At 37.4% G+C, this 22,392-nt stretch overlaps 1 protein-coding gene across 1 annotated transcript in view; it reads right to left on the bottom strand.

Annotated features, from left to right (window-relative positions):
* Window positions 1-22,392, bottom strand: part of SYT14 (synaptotagmin 14) — a 155,382-nt gene that overhangs the window by 23,708 nt on the left and 109,282 nt on the right. Inside the window, exons 5-6 of the mRNA XM_080647749.1 lie at window positions 20,550-20,821; window positions 16,206-16,655 (exon numbers count right to left, since the gene is read on the bottom strand). Coding sequence (XP_080503875.1) covers window positions 16,206-16,655; window positions 20,550-20,821 — 722 coding nt within the window. The remainder of the gene's footprint in view (window positions 1-16,205; window positions 16,656-20,549; window positions 20,822-22,392) is intronic.

Genomic DNA, 22,392 nt, shown 5'->3' with positions numbered 1-22,392 from the left:
GAACAGAACAAAACTCCAGAAAAATAACTAAATAATATGGAGACAAGCAATCTAATCTACCAGATGCAGAGCTCAAAAAACTGGTTATAAAGATGATCAATGAACTTAGGGAACAGGTAGATGAACTTAGAACAGCCGTGGGCAAACTATGGCCTGCGGGCCGGATCCGGCCCATTCAGCTGTTCTATCCGGCCCGCGGAGCCGAAAGAGCAGAGGGTTCTCTTGCTCTCCCCTCCGCTCCTTTACTTTGAATTTATATTAGTTCACACAAACACTCCATCCATGCTTTTGTTCTGGCCCTCCGGTCCAGTTTAAGAACCCATTGTGGCCCTCGAGTCAAAAAGTTTGCCCACCCCTGACTTAGAACATCAATAAAGATATAAGAAACATAAAATCAGAATTAGAAAACATAAAAAAGAACCAGTCAGAAATGAAGAATACATGTAGTGAAATGAAGAATACATTATAAGGAATCAATAGTGAGTAGATGAAGCAGAGGATCAAATCAGAGATTTGAAAGATATGGAAGCAGAAACACCCAATCAGAACAGCAAAAAGAAAAAAAGAACCCTAATAAATTAGGATAATATAAGGAGTCTCTGGGACAACTTTAAGTGTACCACATTTATGTCATGGGGGTGCCAGGAGGAGGAGGGGGGGAGGAGAGAGAGAGAGAGAGAGAGAGAGAGAGAGAGAGAGAGAGAGAGAGAGAAAGGAATTGAAAACCTGTATGAAAAAATGACAGAAAATTCCCTAACCTGGTGAAGGAAATAGACATATAAGTCCCAGAAGCACAGAGAGTCCCAAACAAGATGAACCCAAAGAGGCCCATACCAACACACATGATAAAAATGCCAAAGGTTAAAGACAAAGAGAAAATCCTAAGCAAGAGAAAAGCAGTTAGTTACTTACAAGGGAGCTCCCATAAGACTATCAGCTGATTTCTCAACAGAAACTTTGTAGAGCAGATGGGATTGACAAGAAATTTTCAAAGTGATAAAAAGCAAGGACCTACAACCAAGATTACCCAGCAAAATTATATTATTTTTAAAATATTTAGAATTCAAGGACATGTAAATAGCTTTCCAGAAAAGAAAAAACTAAAGGAGTTCATCACCACCAAAACAGTATAACAATAAATGTTAAATGGTCTTCTTTAACATAGGAGGGGGTCTAGGGGATGGGTGAAAAGGTGAAGGAATTAAGAAGTACAAATTGTAGTTACATAATAGTCACAGGGATATAAAGTACAGCATAGGTAATATAGTCAATAATATTGTAATAACTATGGCACTGATGAGTACTAGATTTATTGGGTGCTAACTTAGTAAGTTATACAATGTCTAATCACTGGGTTGTATACCTGAAGCTAATACAGTATGTCAACTATAATAAAAAATATATATATATTTAAAAGAGAGAGAGAGCCTCAAGGACCTGTGAGATACCATCAAGCACCATCATGCACATAAAATGATGCTCAGTGTCATTAGTCATCAGAGAGACGCAAATCAAAACCACCTTACACTCACTAGGATAGCTAAAAACAAAACAACAACACCAGACAATAGCAAGCATTGAACAGGATGTGGAGAAATTGGAACTCTCATACATTGCTGCTCGTGGGATAGTAAAATAGTGCAGCCACTTTAAAACACTGTTTGGCGGTTTCTAAAATGGTAAGCATAGAGTTACCATCAATTCCAGAACTAGGTGTACACTCAGGAGAAAGGAAAGCGTATGTCCACACAACAACTGTACACAAATATTCATAGCACCATTATTCATAATAGTCAAGAATATAAACAACCCAAATGTCTATCGACAGATGAGTGGATAAACAAAATGCTGTTTGTCCTTACAATGGAATATTATTAACCCTAAAAAAGCAATGAAGTGTGGATACAGGCCAAAACATGGATGGACCTTGAAAACATCACTTTAAGTAAAAGAAGCCAGATACCAAAAAACCACAAATTGTATGATTCCATTCATATAAAATGTCGAGATGAGGCAAAGCCAAAGAGACAGAAATCAGATTAGTGGTTGCCAGGGGCTGAGATTTAATGGGTGTAGGATTTTCTTTTTGGGTGATAAAAATGTTCTGGATTTAGCAGAGGTGATGGTTGCACAACTCTGTGAATATTTCAAAAACCATGACTGTACACTTTAAAAGGGTAAAATATCTCATGGTATGGGATGAAATTACATTTCATTATATTTCAAATAGAGGCCTGATGCACGAAATTCATGCAAGGGGCTCAGCCCTCACAGCCCCGGCTGCCTCGGCCAGCCCTCGCAGCACCGGCTTCATCCAGAAGGTCGTCTGGACAATCGTTCTGCCGTTCGATCTACACTGAGTGGCCAGATTATTATGATCTCTGAATGCAAAATAATCTGGCCACTCAATGTATAGCCTATATAATAAAAGGCTAATAAGCAAATTTCCCCCTCGACCAGGAGTTTGACCAGCAGGCAGGCTGGCCAACTGCCCATGTCCCCTCCCCCTGGCCAGGCTGGCCAGACCCCACCCATGCACAAATTCATGCACCGGGCCTCTATACTGAGTGGCCAGATTATTATGCGTTCAGAGATCATAATAATCTGGCCACTCAGTGTAATTAGCATATTATCTCTTTATTATATAGGATAAGTTGTTATAAAAAATTATTTAAGGGCTCCCTATTTCAGAATAATATGATTTTAGAAAGTACCTCAAAGAGAATTCAACTAGTGGTTTTCACAAAGCTTTAGTAACAGTACCCTTTGAAAAAAATTAAATCTTATTCTAGCCCTGCCAGTGTGGCTCAGTGGTTGACTGTCGACCTATGAACCAGGTGGTCATAGTTTGATTCCTGGTCAGGGCACAGGCCCAGATTGCAGGCTCTGTCCCCAGTGGGGTATGTGCAGGAGGCAGCTGATCAATAATTCTCATCATGGATGTTTCTATCTCTTTCCTCCTCCCTTCCTCTCTGAAATCAATAAAAAAATATTTTTAAAAAATCTTATTCCAAGCTCAAACACATGAAACAGATAAGTGTAGCATTATATTGGTAAATAGTTATTATTGAGTTCTAACTTACAACAGTCTATTCTGATAAAAAGGAAGTTTGGTATTAAGGTTGTAGGTGACAGTAGTAGTCAATATTAGTTTGGCATCCAGTGTTAAGTGTTTTGCTTTATGTAAATATTATAAAGTCCTGATAAATTGTGGGTTATCTTGCTTTCCAGTGTCAGAATATTAATCCATTTAACTGAGAAAAGTGAAAGATAAAGTTATGGAAAATAAAAAAATAACTAAGTTAAATTACTTAATTAACAATTATTAGTATTTTTGTATCTAAGTATTACTTACATTTTAAAGACTGTATTACCCTGAACTTACACAAATCATTAAAACTACCTGATTGCTGTGTCATAGCCAAAGCACTAAACTAGCGCCCAGCCAGCATGGCTCAGTGGTTGAGTGTCAACCTATGAATCAGAAGGTCAGGGTTTGATTCCTGGTCAGGGCACATGCCTGGATTGTGGGCTCGATCCCCAGTTGGGGGCATGCAGGAGGCAGCCGATCAATGGTTCTCTCTCATCATTGATGTTTCTGTCTCCCTTTCTCTTTGAAATCAATAAAACATTAAAAAAAAAAACAACACAAAACAAAACACACCACTAATTAGTATTGACTGTGATGCATCAACTCAGTGAAATGTTACGGGCAGACATAGATAAGACCTAATTAAGCAATGAATCAACACCAAGCTATACTATTCCTAAGCAAAGACATAATATAAGAATTTCAAGTATATAGAGAGATGGCAGACGCAGCCTTGTTAGTAACTCTACAGGAAAAAAAAAAATTATGTGAATTAGCATAGTTCCCAATGAATTAAAATTTTGTACCTCGTATGTGTTTATACCGATGTTTACAATCCTGAATTACACTCTAATTTTAAAAAGAAATTTGAAGCAAACATTTGCAGAATCTCAGAAGCATTTCTGTAGAACATGGTTCAAACCCACCTATTGGACCTAAGGTGCTTAGAGATGAGAGAAGTCAGGCCTGGAGAGGCTATTTTTCTCCAAGTTTCATATCTAGTTATCACACAGGAAACAGACTGGGACTCCGACTCTGCTCAGGATTCTCAGTCCCATAGTCGTTTCTTACAAGTCTAAACCTCTTCTCGTTTTCAAGGATCTCTATTATACTGGCTTTATTCAAATAGCCAATCTTATACTTTTTTCCTCCATCATTTGGAAGAGTAGTGAGATCCCTGAAACATTTCTGCCAATTGACTGTACCATCCTCTTTCCCCAGCAATATTCCAACTGCTAGTCACCTATAAAGCCCGCTTATTTGCTGAAGATTTCCAGTGGCTCACTGCCTTCTTTTCCCCACCTGTTTTGCCTCTATGAAAAAGTGGTGTAAGCCATAAAGGATATTTAGTATGGTCTATACTGTATTCAGACTTCAAAAATTTACAGTTTGTTTTATATTTTATCTTTTTTGTAATATATTTTTATTGATTTCAGAGAGGGAGAGACAAATATTAATGATGAGAGAGTATCATTGATTGGCTTCCTCCTATACACCCCACCCCGGGGATCGAGCCCGTAACCCAGGTATGTGCCCTGATTGGAAATCAAACCATGACCTTCTGGTTCATAGACACAACCATTGAGCCACACACTGGCCAGTCTTGTTTTATATTTTAGAGTAAGTTCTACCTCTATATTAATAAGACTATCCATATCAAAAGTGAGAAATATTTTTTTGAAAAAATTATCCATCTATAATGTTAATAAGGACAAACCGATTGTGAAGATAACGAACTATCAATGCCCACCAAAAAGAAACCAAATGAGACTATTGTTTTGGAAGAAGTAGGTAAAAGGTGAAAGTAATAATGGTGATGGTGGTAGGAATGTAGTGATGATGATGATATTAGTAAAACTGATATTTACTGACTGCTTACTAAGTCCCAGGTGCTATAACCACTTTACACTGTTGATAATCTTAAAACACTTTCACTAAGGCTTTAGGACAATGATGGTTTTAGTTTAAATTTATGAACACCTTGAGTTTCAAATTTCATTTCTGGAAATTTCAAAATGGCAATGGCAATTCTCTTATGCCACAAAACACATATTTGGAGATTAGTTCTGAGTCACACTTTTAATGTTATGAATAATTTAATGACAAATGAAACAGCAAAATATGATGTATATGTTCATTAAAATACGAATATAGAAGGATAATTCTGAGAGTCTTAATGCAACTCGTAGTGAATTCCCTAGCTCCCTGAGTTATTCCACACGATGGTATCACTCTTGTTTTGTACATATCCTCACAGAGCACTCAAAGCATTCCCAGGAAATGAAATGTTAACAGCTAGAGCAACAGCGATGCTTTTTATTTCACTTTGTCACGACGTGTACTATTTTAAAACAGAATTTTAGATGCTATTTTCATTCCCTACCTGTCATTTTACAGGAAAGTCCAGGTGGGCCTATATTCTAAAGACAGCCTTGAGGACTGTTAATGGGCCACTTGGCATATTTCCCCAAATTTGTGTTCCTGATGAGGCCCAGGAAACGCTGAATTTGTCAATTTATGAAAATTTAGTTGTAATGTCTTGGTGCTATAATAAACTTTGTTTGAATAAACTGAATCCAAAGAAAATCTAACCTATAATATTCTAGGTTACATATAATGAATACTTTTTGGTAAAACATTTTTCTTATAGCCATAAGGGCTTAAACCCCTTTAAACTGTTTTTCGTTTTTTTTGTTATCAGAATATTTCAAGTTTCTCATGAATCAAAGAGATAAATAATCTTAATATTTTATAATATATATGAAATATCAAGTTTTGAAAGAAGCCAAAGACAATAAAATGTAACACTTACTAGTGCACATAACCATTTCTGCCTATTTTAAAATAATTTATAAAAATTCAATTCTCATTACAATATTTTAAATAAAACAATTTGTATTAGGGGTGATTTTTATAGTTTACATGGTTGTAATTTGAGCAGATAATTTTGGGGAAAGATTTTATTCTATTAACAAGTCTGGTAGTCGAGTTTTCTGAATGTTATAGTTAGTATCATGTTGAATATTGTGGTCAGCTGCAACAGATGTTTAACGTGGCAATTACTCATGTTAGTCCTCTGCCTTTCCAGGAAATAATGGAGATAAGATAGACTCCATAGAGCAAACAATCAAGGATGTTCAGGCTTTAGTGGCTCCTGTAAGAGCTTTTTAAAGATATAGATACTCTGGTCCAATTCCTTCAAGTTTTTGACTCAACAGTTCTAACTGGGGGCCTATTCATCTTTACTTTAAAAACTCCCCGAGTCATACCAGTGTGATCAGGACTGAGAATCACAATTTTCAGGATTTAGCTCATAGCCAATTAAGACACTAATTGCGTTGCAGCACAGAATTTAAGATTCCTAAAGTGATGTGCAAAAAAGTATGTTTGATTCTGAGCTATTTTCAAGTTGATTAAAATAGAATTTCACCCATGGTATGTCTAATCACTAAAGTTTCAACGGTTTTTCTTTTTAAGAAATTTAAACAAACACTATATTAATATTAGTTGGTTATCTCCTTAGCATCCAATCTTCACTTCCTCCCAGTAGTGAAGGTACTCCTTTCTGTCTCTTATCTAATGTCCTTTGTGGGGTGACCCTGTTCCAGGGCTGAAGCTCATTAGTGCAGCCCATCCATGTAGCCAGTGATGGGTTCTGGGATGGGAGGTAACCTAGTGCAACACAAAACTTTTCAAGAAGGCCACTATGTGAAACCTGATTATGAAGTTGATACACAGAAGTTAGGGTGCGGGAGGGGAGAAGAGAGAGAGAGAAACCAGAACCTTAGAGATATGATTTGAGTCAGTGGATCAAGCCATGTCTGAAGACAGGCTTACTCTCTGGATCTTCTGTATTGCTCAAGCCTTTTAGGGTTGGTTTGCATTCACTTGAAACTAATAGAATCTTAACTGATGCAAATATTTACTCAATGTAATCTCTGGCTCTTCATGGATGTGTAATTTTCTTCAAGGAAACTTATCTTCACATTTTTGCTATCATTTCACTAACACTTCTTTATAATTCTACTCCCCCTTTACTCCTTTATGAATGCCCAAAGAACTTCCAATGCTGAATATCTGAAAAGGAAACCAAGACAATAAAGGATGGAAAGATCAATGAAATACAGAAAACAGACAAAGTTATATTCTCTGAACTTACCCCAAGGTATATCATCCCACAGCTCACTCAGATCTGCAATGTTCTTTGGGAAAACACTTTTTATACCAATGGTCTTATAAGTTTAGTGTATTTAATGATCACCTGGGGAATTTATTTAAAAGAAAGATTTCTAGGCTGCTTCCTAGTGATTCCAATTCACTAAATCTGGTTTAAAAAGTATTCTAGATTCTGATGCAATTGGTGGGAGAGTTCACTGAGAAATTCTGCTTTTAAGTATCACCTCTTTTTTTTTTCCCCTTGATTAAGGTATTACATAAGTGTCCTTATTCCCCCATTGCCCCCCGCCCTCACCCCGCTGGTGTCTGCGTCCATTGGTTAGGCTTATATGCATGCATACAAGTCCTTTGGTTGATCTCTCCCCCTTACCCCCACCCTCTCCTACCTTCCCTCTGAGAAATTCTGCTTTTAAACTGCAGGAGAGAAGAGAGTTGGGTAGTAGGTCTGTTTAGCTTTTAACTTTACATTTTAAATATTCACTTTTTTGATTGGTATTTCTAATATGTATGTAAAAGTAGAATACAAATAAACCCATAGGTAACAAAAAGTTCTTACTTGTTCTTATAAATGTAGATAAAGTCCAAAATAGCTAACAGCACAGGCTGTGGAGGCAGATGGATTTAAATCCCTACTCTGCAACTAAGTATGTGACCCAGGTCAATTCAGTTAACCTTTCTATGCCTGCTTTCTCAGCTATAAATTAAGGCTAAAAGTAACTATTATTAGAAGTAACTGTGAGGATTAAATGAGTTTATACAACAAATGCTAAAAATTGCACCCAGCATAAGGAAGCACCATCACAACTGAAGAAAATAACTTACTCTTTTCTTTTTCCTTTTACTGATGAAATTATCCTCGGGAATTATGTTAAAAATTATTTTAGTTAGAATCAAACCCTAGTTATAATTGAGTGTCCTTGTATAGCATGAACTGCCTTGATAATAAATTCAAAAATCTTATTCCAGGGTTAACACTAAACCTTTACTGTGAACTTTGTCAGTCAGGGTTCAGGAACAGAACCAGAAATCACTTAAGGTAGAAGCAAGAGATCTGATTCACAAACTAGGTGCTTACAAAAGTGTTGGGAGAGCTGGAGGAAGAGGGTTTGGCTGGGCCTGCAGGAATGACTCCTAGAACACTGAAAAACTGACCCATGAAAGGAGCTACTACATTCACCAAGAAGGTGGGGAGATATGGGTTAAAAAAATAATTATTTTAGTTTGATCAAGGGATCAGGAAGTCATCACTGCCATTGCAATCACCTCTTCGCATCCATGAAGCTGCAAGCTAGCTATTAGAACGTTGCTGGAGGGAGAAAAACATCTTTCCTTCAACTTGCCTGCCCTAAAGCAGAAGGAAAGCGGCTTTCCTTTTACTTTGCATACCATGCAGGAACAAATTTAATTGGTGGAACCTAATTAGCATTCGGAACTCTAGGGAGTCTGGGAAATGCACTCTTCAGAGGCAGAGGAAAGAAACTGGAATGGTTTGGGAATACTGATAGATTGCCAATCCATCGAATATTACATCGTGACTTTGAGGTAGGCACTTAAAATTATGTTTCTCATCTGTAAAATGGGGGCAAACAATGAGGATTTAAGGAGGCAATAAATATAAAACACCTACTATGGTGGAAATAACTTGACCCTTGCAGTTTTGAGGCCTTTAACTTCGTGATCTTCCAGCATCGAGCTTTGTAGGGGGGAATTCTGATGCCACTCTAAACTTCGTTCGTTTTTATGATACTTGGGACCTTTTAGAACTTCCTCTTTACCGTGGGATTCTGAAACTTCGCAATGATGTGTCGAAGCCTGGGTTTTTTGTTCAGATCTTTTATTTGGAGACTCAAGCCCTTTAGATTTGGCTAAATTTTTTTTTTCAATTACAGTTTACATTCAATATTGTTCTGTTGGTTTCAGATGTACAGCAAAGTGGTTAGAAAATCACGTACTTTACAGACTGGTCATCCTGCTGCTTCAAGTACGCACTTGGCCCCATATTTAATTATCACGACAGTGACTATAGTCCCTATGCTGTAATCTACATCTCTCTGTTCTCTACCTACCAACGTGTACTGCGTACTCCCTTCACCTTTTTCACTCCGCCCCACTTGTCCCCAGTCCCTCTGACAACTGTCTGTTCTCTGTACCTATGAGTCTGTTTCTATTTTATTTTGTTCATCAACTTGTTGCATTTTTATAAGAAACATTTTTATTGATTTCAGAGAGGAAGGAAGAGGGAGAGACAGAAACATCAATGATGAGAGTTCATTGACTGGCTGCCTCCTGCACCCCTAACCCCTCCCCCAACTGGGGATCGAGCCGGCAATCTGGCCATGTGCCCTTGACCCGACTCAAACCCAGGACCCTTCAGTCTACAGGCTGACACTCTATCCACTGAGCCAAACTAGCTAGGGCAAGATTGTTGCATTTTAATACAACTTCCTTTCCTCTGTTTTCTTTATGAATCACCTCTGAGGCATAGGTTATAAATCCTCCTAGGTTGTCAAAGTCTCTAACGTTTATTTATTTATTATATTCTCATTTATTTTTTTCTACTCTTTTTATTTTCTATTTCTGGAGATTTTTTCATTTCTATCTTGTAACTAAGGTTCAGCTAACTTTTTCTGTAAATATTTTTGGACTCATGAGCCATATGATCTCATCATACCCCACTCTTCTTTGTAGTATAAAAGACAATATATTAAAAGGACATGTCTGTGTTGAAATAAAACTTTATTTAGAAAAACAGGTGGTGAGCTGGATCAGGGCTTTTGTTTGCTGTAAGATTTTTTTTATTACTGCTTCAATTCATCAGTAGTTATTGGCCTATTCATTTTTTTTATTCTGATTGAATTTTGGAAGATTATCTTTTTCTAGGAATGTCCATTTCATCTAGGTTGCCCAGTTTGTTGGAGTAGAGTTGTTTGTGGTATTTTTATATAATCTTTTGTATGTCTATGGGGTCGGTTGTTACTTCACCTCTTTCATTTCTGATTTTATTTGGGTCCTCTCTCTCTTTCTTGTTGAGCCTGGCTAGAGGTTCATCAATCTTGTTTATCCTTTCAAAGAACCAGCTCTTGGTTTTGTTGATCTTTTGTATTTTTATTGACTCTGTCATTTATTTCCACTCTGATCTTTATTATTTCCCTCCTCTGCTTACTCTGGGCTTTTCTTGTTGCTAAGTTGTAGGGTGAGGTAGGCCTGTAGAGCTATGAACTTCCCTCTCAGGACTATTCACTGTGTCCCAGAGATTTTGGAATGTTGTGTTTTCGTTATCATTTGTTTAGTAACCCAATCATTGTTTAATAGCATGCTATTTAGCCTCCAAGTGTTTGATTTTTTTAATTGTAGTTGATTTCTAATTTTATGCCATTGTGAAAAATGTAAGATTTTTAATAGACTAATTAGGATTGGAATTGACATTTGAATACCCACTCTCACCACTATTATTCAATATAGTATTTGAAGTCCTAGCCATAGTAGCAATCAGACAAAAAAAAAAAAATACAAGGCATCCAAATTGAAAAGGAAGAAGTAAAATTGTCACTATTTGCAGATGACATACTATATAGGAAACCTTAAAAAATCTACAAATATTAATACATTTCAGTACAGTAGCAGAAGAAAAAATTAATATAAATAAATCCATCACATTCCTATACACTAGTAAATCCATCACATTCCTATACACTAGTAATTAATCAGAAGAAGAAATTAAGAATACAATTCCATTTACAATGGCATCAAAACAACAATCTAGTAATAAATTTAAGGAGGTGAAATACCTATACTCTGAAAAGTATAAGACACTGAAAAAGTAAACTGAAGAGGATACACATAAATGGAACAATATATCATGCTCATGGATTGTTAAGGATTAATATAGTTAAAATGCCCATACTACCAAAAGCAATCTGTAGATTCAATGTAATCCCTATCAAACTACCAATGACATTTTGGTATAATGTAAATGAGGGCAAATCCCTGATACTGGCCATCTCTTTTACTTTAATATTCATTCTGTAATTCTCCGTACTTCTTCACGAACACAAACTTCCATTATGCTCCTCTTCTCAGGATGCCTTTTGGTATTTCTGACCTACGATAAACTCCTCCAGAACTTTACTTTCTTCTCTAAACCCCATTCTCCCCTGAGGACACATCCTTCTCTGCAGACTTTTTATCCTGGTTATTTCCTCATACCCAAAAGGCGTTAGGGTCAGGAAGCAAAGTTCTCTGCTGCCGTGTCAAACATCACTCCTCTAAAATTGTGGAAAAGAATAACTATTTTCCTTTAAGGCTCATGTCATCCTGTCTACATAAACATTCTGTCCTGGCCGTTTTATCTTCATTCCTTGAGAACGATGACCCTTGATTCAACCTTCTTTTACATTTCAATTTCTACCACCATCTTTTGTGACTTCAATATCCACGTGGATAACCCACCCAAGAACCTGGCCTCTCTTGACCAACTTGTCCGTTTCCAGGGATTTTACTTTCTATTTCATCTCTGATGCTCATTTCCACCACCACACTTTGGACCCTTGTTATCCCATCACATTAAATGAAAAAATTCTCCTTTCTAACCACAGTTGCCTAACTTTCTGTATTTCTTCCTCAACTATTCCTCTCATATCTGTTCCTTGATGTATTTGGGACTTTCAGTCCACTAACTTTCCTTACTTCCCCCTGCCTATCAGTCCCTTTGTAGCTTCACTTCTCTATTACACTTAGATTTCATGGTCCACAATTTAAATAAATCTCTTGAAAATATTTTTGCTTCTCTCTGTTCATCCCAGACACATCAATTAATATCTTTCTTCAGCCCTAGCTGGTTTGGCTTAATGAATAGAGTGTCAGGCTGCGGACTAAAGGGTCCCGGGTTCAATTCCGGTCAAGGGCACGTGCCCAGTTGCAGGCTTGATCCCCAGTGGGGGGGGGGGGGTGTGCAGGAGGCAGCTGATCAATTAATCTCTCTCATCATTGATGTTTCTATCTCTCTCTCCTTTCTTCTCTGAAATCAATAAAAGTATATTTTTAAAAACATGTTATATTTCTTCAATTAGCTCTCCTATATCTTATACTCCATCTTTCCATTATATCACTTGCAGGGTATTTAAGCATGCCCAAATCTCTACTAACCTCAAAAACATCTTTCAAACCTCCCCCCCTCCCCCACCCTTTCCAAATACTGTCCTCTCCCCTTTTTTCAAAGCCAAATTTGGTAGACAAGTTGTCTACATGATTGCCAATCTAGTTTGGACTCTGGCCCCTGTACCTCACCAAAACTGGTCCTTCTAAGGCAGTGGTTCTCAACCTTTCTAATGCCGCGACCCTTTCATACAGTTCCTCATGTTGTGGTGACCCCCAACCATAAAATTATTTTCGTTGCTACTTCATAACTGTAATTTTGCTACTGTTATGAATCGTCATGTAAATATCTGCGTTTTCCGATGGTCTTAGGCTCTACAGCAGCGGTTCTCAACCGCTAACAGGGTCACCTAAGACCATCGGAAAACACAGATATTTACATGACGGTTCATTAACAGTAGCAAAATTACAGTTATGAAGTAGCAACGAAAATAATTTTATGGTTGGGGGTCACCACAACATGAGGAACTGTATTGAAGGGCCGCGGCATTAGGAAGGTTGAGAACCACTGCTTTAAGGCTACTCATTCCTTTCATATCCTAAATGCAATAGACAGCTTTCAACACTGGTTCCATCAGCAGTATTTGATAAAATTGATTATATCTTCCTGCATAACTTCATTTTTTGTTGTATTTTACTACTTCTTACCTTACCCCTCCCTTTTTCCAATCTTTAACCTGAGGTGTTCTGAGGGTCTTCTCTCCTCACTGCTGAGACAACCCCACCCACTCCCATGTCTACTTCCTGTAACTTCTATGTATTTACATAGAAATATAATATGGAATCAGATTTAATGACATATAGACATCTAGGCACATTTTAAGAACGCTCTCATTAGAACTTAAGAAAACATATGTAATACTTTCAACAATAAAGATTTTTTTTAAAAAGAAAGAAAACTTGTTTTCCACTAGGCCTTATCTTTCCTGTTATCGCTTTGGTTACCCTAAAACATCTAGGTAGGAATTTATTTATTTACTCATCTTCACCAAATTGACCAGGGTCCAAATTCCTTGACCCTTTCTGACTCTCTATTTTTTCTTTAAACTGACAAATGATTATCATAAACCATGCAAAAAAAAATACAGAAATAAACATTTTGCAGACATCACTCTATGAGTATGTCCAAACAGAAATAGGAATAGAAATATAGTTTTATCCCATTTTTAATGAAAATATCTTTTCATTTTAAAAATCTATTTTACTTGAAATAAAACTGAATAAAATATTTTTTGCTCACAGAGATTATTTTCTAAATAAATGATGTTTCTCTAGAAGTGACTACATCTCTGTTGAGGGAGCAATCCTGAAGAAAAGGAATACCTGCATATTGTATTTATATATGTTTATAGTTAAATAAAGGTATTTGCTGGAGACTTCATGGGTTGGTAAAGAACGTCCCACCAAGATGAAAGTGGACTCACAGAACGGTATCTGAGTATTGCACATCTGATACTCAATTTCACTTCCTCGTTAACTGGAGCAGAGGTCAGCAAAGTGTTCCTGTAAAGAGCTAGGCCCTGTGGGCTGTATTAATTTTCTCCTGATGTCTAAGAAGTTACTTCAAACTTTGTATGTTTAAAAATGTCCACTTAGTATCTCACTGTTTCTGTAGGTCAGAGTCTGGGTGGGTTCTCTGTAAAGGATCTTACAAGGCTTTGATCAAGGTGTTGGCTCAGCTGGGGTCTTATCTGGAGGCTCTGGGGGAAGAATATTCTTCCAGGTTTATTCAGGTGTTGGCCAAATTTAGTTCCCTGCAGTTGTAGAACTGAGGTCCCTACATTCTTGCTGGTGGTTGGCTAGAGGCTGCTCCACGGTCCTTCTACCATGACCCCAGCAACAGAGAACTTAGTGTTGAATCTCACTAATGCTTTAAATCTATTTTTTTCTGCTACCAATCATAGAAAACTCTTTGCTTTTCAAGGGTTCAAGTAATTGAGTTAGGCACACCCAGATAATACATTATCTTAATGTCAACTAATCAGTAACTTTAATTACATTTTCAAAATCCCTTTGCCATGTTACATAACATAATCACAGGAGTAATACCAGGGAATGAAGGTCATGAGGACCATCTTAGAATTATGCCTACCACAGTCTGCCTTCTGGCCTCCATGATTCAAATACATCCCACCTGTAAAATGTATTCCCCCAGTACAAGGTTCCTAAAAGTCTCATCCTATTACATTATCAAAGTAATAGGTCCCTATACTTGAATCTAAACCTCATCACCTAAAAGTCCAAAATCTTATCCAAATTACAGCTCTTGATGTAATCCATTATGCACAGCTTCTTCCTATTTATGAACCTATGTAACTAAAGAAGTTATCTGCCACAAACACTTCCAACATTTAAAAACCAAAAGGTGACAATAAATATAGTGTATCCATATGGGTTTGTAGGATAACACTTAAGTCTTTATAACAAATTATCAATTTCCCTACTAATTTTAAATTTCAGAATTGATAATTTCAGAAAATGCCTTTTAAAAAATTGAATCAGGAATTTGAGAGGAGAGAAAAAAGTGAAGGCCAATTAAATATTCTCCCACTCTTTTAAAAAAATATATTTTTTATTGATTTCAGAGAGGAAGAGAGATATAGAAACATCAATGATGAGAGACTCATTGACCTGCTGCCTCCTGTACGCCCTCCACTGGGGACCAAGCCCGCAACCCAGGCATGTGCCCCCGACCGGAATCGAACCTGGGACCCTTCAGTCCACAGGCCAATGCTCTATCCACTGAGCCAAACCTGCCAGGGCTATTCTCCCACTCTTAATGAAAAAATTTAAAAATCACATTATTTGGTCTGCGTGGCTAATACGTAAAATGGTATGGGGTTCTACTGTGAATGACATTCTGATATGATTAAAAGCTGCATGGTACAAATTCAATGAGACTCTAATCTTGGGCTTATGCTTAAGCTTTTCAAAGCTTAACAACAACCCTAAAATATTATATTTTAAAATAATGTATCAATCTCTTCTGAAATCTGTGTATTTATATTATAAAAAGGTTTTTAATTAGTATAACAGATGAGCAAATATCATTCATAATTTAATTTATAGCATATCACAGATTTTCTCATAATCTAAGTAACTATGTGGCATAATGCACCTCCCTGGTTTCAATAAGCAGTGCAACTCTCTGGTGATCTGCAATGGCTTGTAGGAATTTAGTTTAAAAATATGAAGAGAGAGAGACTTGTATGTGATCAGAACCTGGAGGAAAGGGAGAACAGATGATGGTACTAAATTTAAGTATTCTTCCAGAAACACTACAAAAATCTTTGTATAAAAAGGTGGAAAATATAATGAGGCCATGCTTTTGAAGCTTTAAAAATTATTTCATAGCAGTTCTGGAATTATAATCAGTCCTGACCTAGTCAGCAGTACATATTCTATACGAGCAAATAATATCAAACATATGGAGCTAGATCGTTCTTAATGTATCACATAGTTTTAACCTGGAAAGAAAACAATGTATTCTATAAGGAGTTCAGATGATGTCAGAATCAACCATCTAATAAATGTTTAAGACACTGGGCTAGACCCTGTGAAGGATAAAATACATAAGATAAATCATATATAATCTTCAAGGGCAACTTATAGATGAGAAAAAAATTATACCTACCTATTCAGGGCTTAGAAATTTTGTAAAAGGTATGGGTACCTTTACAAGCGAAAATTAGAATGAAAGGTTGTTGGGCTTATCATATTAAAATTGTGCATATCATAGACCTTGAACTCAAACTGTATTTGGGCTATTTCATCAGATACTCACAGAATGATTGTAAGAAGGTTCCAATATCACAGGTAATGACATTTTCCCTTGAAGATTCAATTTTGTTAAATAAAAAATCTTTTCCCCCACAATCTTTTCTTTTTTCATGCGATGTACACCATACAGTCTAAATCGAACTGCATAATTTCCAATCATCTCAGATTCAACATGGTTAAATTTGAATGTTTCTGTGAAGACAGGGCATGGTCCTCTCTGGATGCTGGTTTTTGCTCTCTGTTTCTTTATAGGTAGAAGAACAAGGTGTACTTGCCATGAGTTGCCACCTGTCCTGTTATATGTTGGGATATCTGTGACAGCTGTCACGGTTACCAGGAGCTTCTGTTCTTGTGAGTCATAGTCAAAAGTCACATCCAGTGTGCCATACTTAGCTTCTGGCTCAGGATCAAAGGATTTGGGAAGCTGTGAAGATGATCCTTGAGCTGACATGTCCTAAGAAAAGCAAATTTAAATGTTTTCAGTTTTAACTGTTATTTAATCTGGCATGTAATTAAATACCTGGTCTTTCTTAGGAAGAGGGTGTGAGAACTGGTTGGTAGGCTACCACAATCAACAGTTTAGTACAACCAGAAGCTACTCTACAGGGCCACAGTAGTATACGAGGTAAGCTAAGCTCAAAAACTTATCAAAAAAGAGAATTTTGTATTCACCATTACAATTTTGAGAAAGTTGAGATATGTTTTTATAATGAGAACTGAAAATATATACTTCAATGTGTATCTCTGATCCTGTTGTAGGAACCTAGTAAATTTTCTTCCAACATTATAAACAAGGCAACTGACAGGTCAACATTAGGCTGGAGAGAAAGAGGACATAAAGTATAATGCTATTAAAAAACTGGTCCCATTTTCAGAGTTCTAATGGTCCCATTTTCAGAGTTCTAAAATGCTCCCATTTATGATAGAATGTAAACACATTTAGGTTTGAAAATCACTGGAAATGTGAAATTATAAACAAATTATAAACACAAAGGCCTCAAAATATTTGTAACCAAATACTTTTCTGTAACTACTAATTACTGTTGAAAATGGCAGAATACTACATATTTCAAAAGTTCAAGAAGGACTAAATCTGTTCATTTTAATTATGTGATTAAAAGAAATTGTGCCCATTTTACCTGGAATTGTCTCAGATTCCTGCCAGTGTTAACTACCTGGAATGTGAACAGAGTTTCAGCTAGTTATTGACAATGTCAAACCCAGGTCTCTGACCTTTCAACTCTACCACTTGCACCACTTGCTCCTTCAAGTATTTTAATAAATATTAAATGTTTTTAATTTTAAAATGTGGACTAAATTTTTCTGAACTTTTACTTAGTCCCTACTACTGACTGCCAATCTTCTCTTTTTTTGCACTTCTCAAAGGAACTACATGAGTTTTACCCAGTGACACACAGTCTAGCAAAATACTGTAATTCTAAATTCCCCTCATGGCTGGTATGTCCATGAGGCTCAGCTTTGGCCAATGGGCGGCAAACAGAGGTTACGTATGAAACATCCCGATCAGATTTATAGAAGAAATGCCTTGCCCTTCACTTCCGTTCTCTCCCACTCTTCCCACAGAAGAGCAGACACCGAGATAGGATGTGTGGATCCGTATGGACCACGGGGACTTGGACAGCACCCTATGGATGACAGTGACCAAAAAGAAGGAACTGGGCCCCTGAGCAAAGCCACCTACTCACCCTGGTAAGTGAAAGACAATCTTCTGTGAGTTTTATTCACGTCATTTGACTCTGTTATAACAGCTTAATACAGATCCTAACTATTAGACCTACTATGTGCCAAGCTCTAGTTTAGGTGGGAAGGATGCAGTAGTGAACCAAATACATACATGTTTTTGACTTTATAAATATTATATGTCTATGTACTATGACCCCCTTGGTAACATGTATGGAAAAGAAGATGACAAATTAAGAACAATACTTGGCGGGGAGGGACAAAGTCTCCTAGAAGAACTGTTTTTTATACAATATAATTCAATCAGAATAAACATATTCTTGCTCTGTAAAAAAAATTACAGTTTACAGCAAAATGTTTTAATGCATGCCACTTCATAATGGTAAATAAAGATAATTAAAACAGTGTCATGACAGCTATTTTCAGGGCAATAAATTTTTTTTAAGGTTCTAGATAGCTATTTCTGAATTTTGTTTCTCTTGGTCCATTCTAACAATTCTCATGACCGTCACAGATTAAGCTCATAGGTGTATTCTGCAAATCAGAAAATAACCCTCCCACTCAAGGTATCTTAAAGCTGTGAACAGTGTCCACCAGCAAGAAGACATTAGTGGAGTCTGAGCCCCTTGCCAGGGCTCTTCTGAACCCTCACCCCTTTCCCAGCTCAGCAGTGTGTGTGGAGAGGCTCTAAGGCAGCCACATCCTGAATTAAGTCAAGATTTGTATTTCTTACTATGTATTAAAGCAGTGGTTCTCAACCTTTCTAATGCCGCGACCCTTTCATACAGTTCCTCATGTTGTGGTGACCCCCAACCATAAAATTATTTTCGTTGCTACTTCATAACTATAATTTTGCTACTGTTATGAATCGTAATGTAAATATCTGTGTTTTCTGATGGTCTTAGGCGACCCTGCTAGAGGCCCACAGGTTGAGAACTGCTGCTGTAGAGCCTAAGACCATTGGAAAACGCAGATATTTACATTATGATTCATAACAGTAGCAAAATTACAGTTATGAAGTAGCAACGAAAATAATTTTATGGTTGGGGGTCACCACAACATGAGGACCTGTATTAAAGGGTCGCGGCATTAGAAAGGTTGAGAACCACTGTATTAAAGGGATGGGAAGTAAAATAAACTTAAAAAATACGAGAGCGAACTTTATATTACCAGAGGTTATTAGCATATAAATATTTATGTAAATATTTGCTCTACTTGAATATAGTCAATTCTACCATAGGAGACTGGTCAGAAGTGTTAACACAGATAGCAAGTTAGTAGCTTCTGAAATATGGGCAGAAGTCACCAGCTTATTAATTACAGATAATAAATAATGAAGCAGGTTTAGAGAGACAGGAAGAATTCTGAAGATGTAGTAAATATAGTCACTAAGTTAGTAACTTGTAAGATAGACAGAAAAATACGATAGAACAAGTGAATATTACTTATTAAAAGGGATGGGAAGCCCCAAGCCATGATCATGTCACTCTGGGCTCACAGCTCTGCCACCCATGTGTTCTAGTCAAGAAATGCAGGTAAAGCCTATACCTATTTGTTAGGCTAACGGGCAAGTTTCACTGGTGACCAGGACTACTTGCCCCTGCACTGCTCCCATAAAATACGATATGTGTTTCTGGCTCTTGGCACCCCTGCTCCTAGTTCAGCTCTTGTCCTTGCTGCCACACCGTAACTGGGGATACGGATGGAGCAGAAACAGTGAGACGGGACAAACGGGCATTACACATGCCAGGATTCACATCGTGTGGCCCTGCCACTGTGCCTGCTGGCATCCTGACCTGAGTGTGGAACCTACCTCATCTGGATCCTCTTACTTCTGGTTTTATATCTGAACATTTGGCAGTGGAGGCAAATTCAGCTAGTAAGAACAATGACACACTACAGTTCTACAAAATGTTGTCTAGGACAGAAGTTGTAAAAACTTGCAAATCTAAAAAAGAAATTTAAAAGTAAATACTACCTTATGAAACCCTCTAGATGACCTTTATAATTTTTAACTTTACAGAAATATTTTTAAAAACTTTCTAGAACATGTAAAGACTTCAAATGTGTAACACCCCTATTTTTGGTGTTAATTTTCACATTTTTGCTCCAAGAGAGGAAATAACTTAAAACACAACCAACTGATGCCATGAGTTCAAATTTCATTAGTGAAGCTGAGCATGACTTATCTCTTCCATAGTCTATGATAGGAAAATGCAAAAGCATTATTTTGTAAAATATTAATGGGCAGCCTCCCAATATAAAAATATCCCAAATAAAATAAATTTTTAAAAGATACAAACATAAATAGAAACCTCACTCATTATGAAACAAACAGACAAATACTTCCAGAATGTTTTTTTTTTTAAATCTATCTTGAGGTTGAAACCTGGGGGAAGTTAATTTTTCAATATTTTATGTATTGCTCTCATTTTCAGCTATCCATCTTCGGGGGGGGGGGAGGGGGGGAACTGCAGAATGGTTGAGACACCCCCGGTAAGTCCACTGCTTAAAGATTAGATCGAGGCTAGAAACTGGCACAATAAGCCACAAAGTGGTAAGACCTTCTTCTTACCAAGAGGAGAAGCACAGGACTGTTAGTCTTCCAATAACATTCACTCTAAAAATTCTGTGTGCTTTTACTTACTTCAGGGCTCAGGACGGCAGTGCTGTCACTGGGAACATCTTCTTCATATCCTTTATTATGAAAGCTTTCTATTTCGTGACCCGTGCTTCCTTCACTCGGGCACTTGTTATATGAGCGTCTTGGGCTGTTGCTGCAGTGGGAAAATTCACATTTACTGTCCCCAATTTCTGAGGGTGTACATGAGAGGTGGGGAGACCCGCTGTCATCCTGATATGGCGGGGGCTGCAGTTCGTCCAGTGGGGGTGTTCTTCTCATTCTCTGAATGCAGTTTCCTGATAATGAGTAAGAATCTGGTCACTGTTTCCAAGTATCCTCAACACGCAGCACAGTCCACAATCATTGCAAATAAATTAAAAAAAACTGATTGAAAATTTTATGCTTCACTAGTTCAGATGCAGAAGTAAGCTAATCGGATTTCCCACTCTCTCCTCCTGCACAGTGGTATTAGGAAAAAAATAAAATATACTCTCAAATACTAGAGAGAGCCAGTTATATAGCATAAAAATGGGAGTGATAAATATTCGTGAAATAGCTTACCTAGTTCTTTCTTTCAGAACAAACCTGAAGCATCAGACTTCCTTATGATCTGTGTTCTCTCTGGCCATAGCAGGTAAAAATATTGTAGGTAAAACACACATAAAAACTTCATTTATTTTCCTCAATTACTGAGATGAACTTATTACACTAGCATTCAGTTCAAAGCATCAGAAACTATTCTTCCATGTCTACCCTAGATCCGAATCCTGACAAGAGGTGCCCTGGGAGTCAAGGCCCCATCGATCAGCAAAGGCGGGGTGAAGGCTGCATTCCCTCCCATTCCACCTCCATCGTCATCTTCGGAGACCAGGCCCTGGCCCACGCAGCCTGCAGCCCGGGGCTGTACTCCATCTAACGCCGCTCCACCTTGTCCTCGGCAGGCATCTCTGCCTCCAGCAGTTAATGTGCAACCGCTTTTCCTTCACTCTTAAACAATCCTTTGAGTTTTTACCTCCATGGTGTATCTCAATGACCGAGGACAGGCCTGTGAACAGGATAGACGTGGGAGCAGGAGGGGGTGCGTAAGGAGACAGGGTTCAGTTTACAATTTCCGAACAGCTAAGTCTGTGTAGATAAACCCTGAATGCAACATCAGGTGTTACATGTAAATACTGCTCCGTTCTTCTTCTAATGGACTATGGATCTCCTTCTCAAAAGGGACCCTGAAAAAAAAGACAGTTTGTACTAATCTTCTTTCCTCCCTAGCTGTTGCACTCTAATAATCCTCTGAACTTCCTTTTGATGTGAGCAGCACAACATAACTTCTGTCTGGTGATAATGTTACACTTACTTCCTTTGGTTTATTTATGTTTTATATCAGGTAGCTCTCTAGCTGCCTGCCAGCCAGGGTATGTCTACAGCTGAGCCCCGTCACCTGGCTCTTGTTCAGACTTAGTGCACCTGTGCTCCAGACGAGTTACCCCAAGGAGGGCCAGTGGTATTTAAAGATGCTAAGTAGGCTCCGTGGGTAGACCTCACCACTGTTTCTGGATTTGAGAGAAACGATTTTAAAGCTGTGAACTGGAATACGCAAATTGTTTTGGAATATACAAATGACATACTACATATATTGGAATGAATAAATATATAATTATAAATTATAAAAATCCTCAACGTTTTGAAAATACCTCCCTTTACTCTTTACTTTTCAAGTAAAAAAATGCCCAAATGTATGTGGAATAGGAATTTCATTTAAAAAAATAGTTATATTAGGATTTCTCCTTTTTTTTTTTTTAAATATATTTTATTGATATTTTACAGAGAGGAAGGGAGAGGGATAGAGAGCTAGAAACATCGATGAGAGAGA

The sequence above is a fragment of the Plecotus auritus genome (genome assembly GCF_963455305.1).
Source record: "Plecotus auritus genome assembly, chromosome: 12".
NCBI classification, from domain to species: Eukaryota; Metazoa; Chordata; class Mammalia; order Chiroptera; family Vespertilionidae; genus Plecotus; species Plecotus auritus.
Note: the sequence above shows the minus strand (reverse complement) of the source record. Positions and strands in the feature narration are given on the sequence as shown.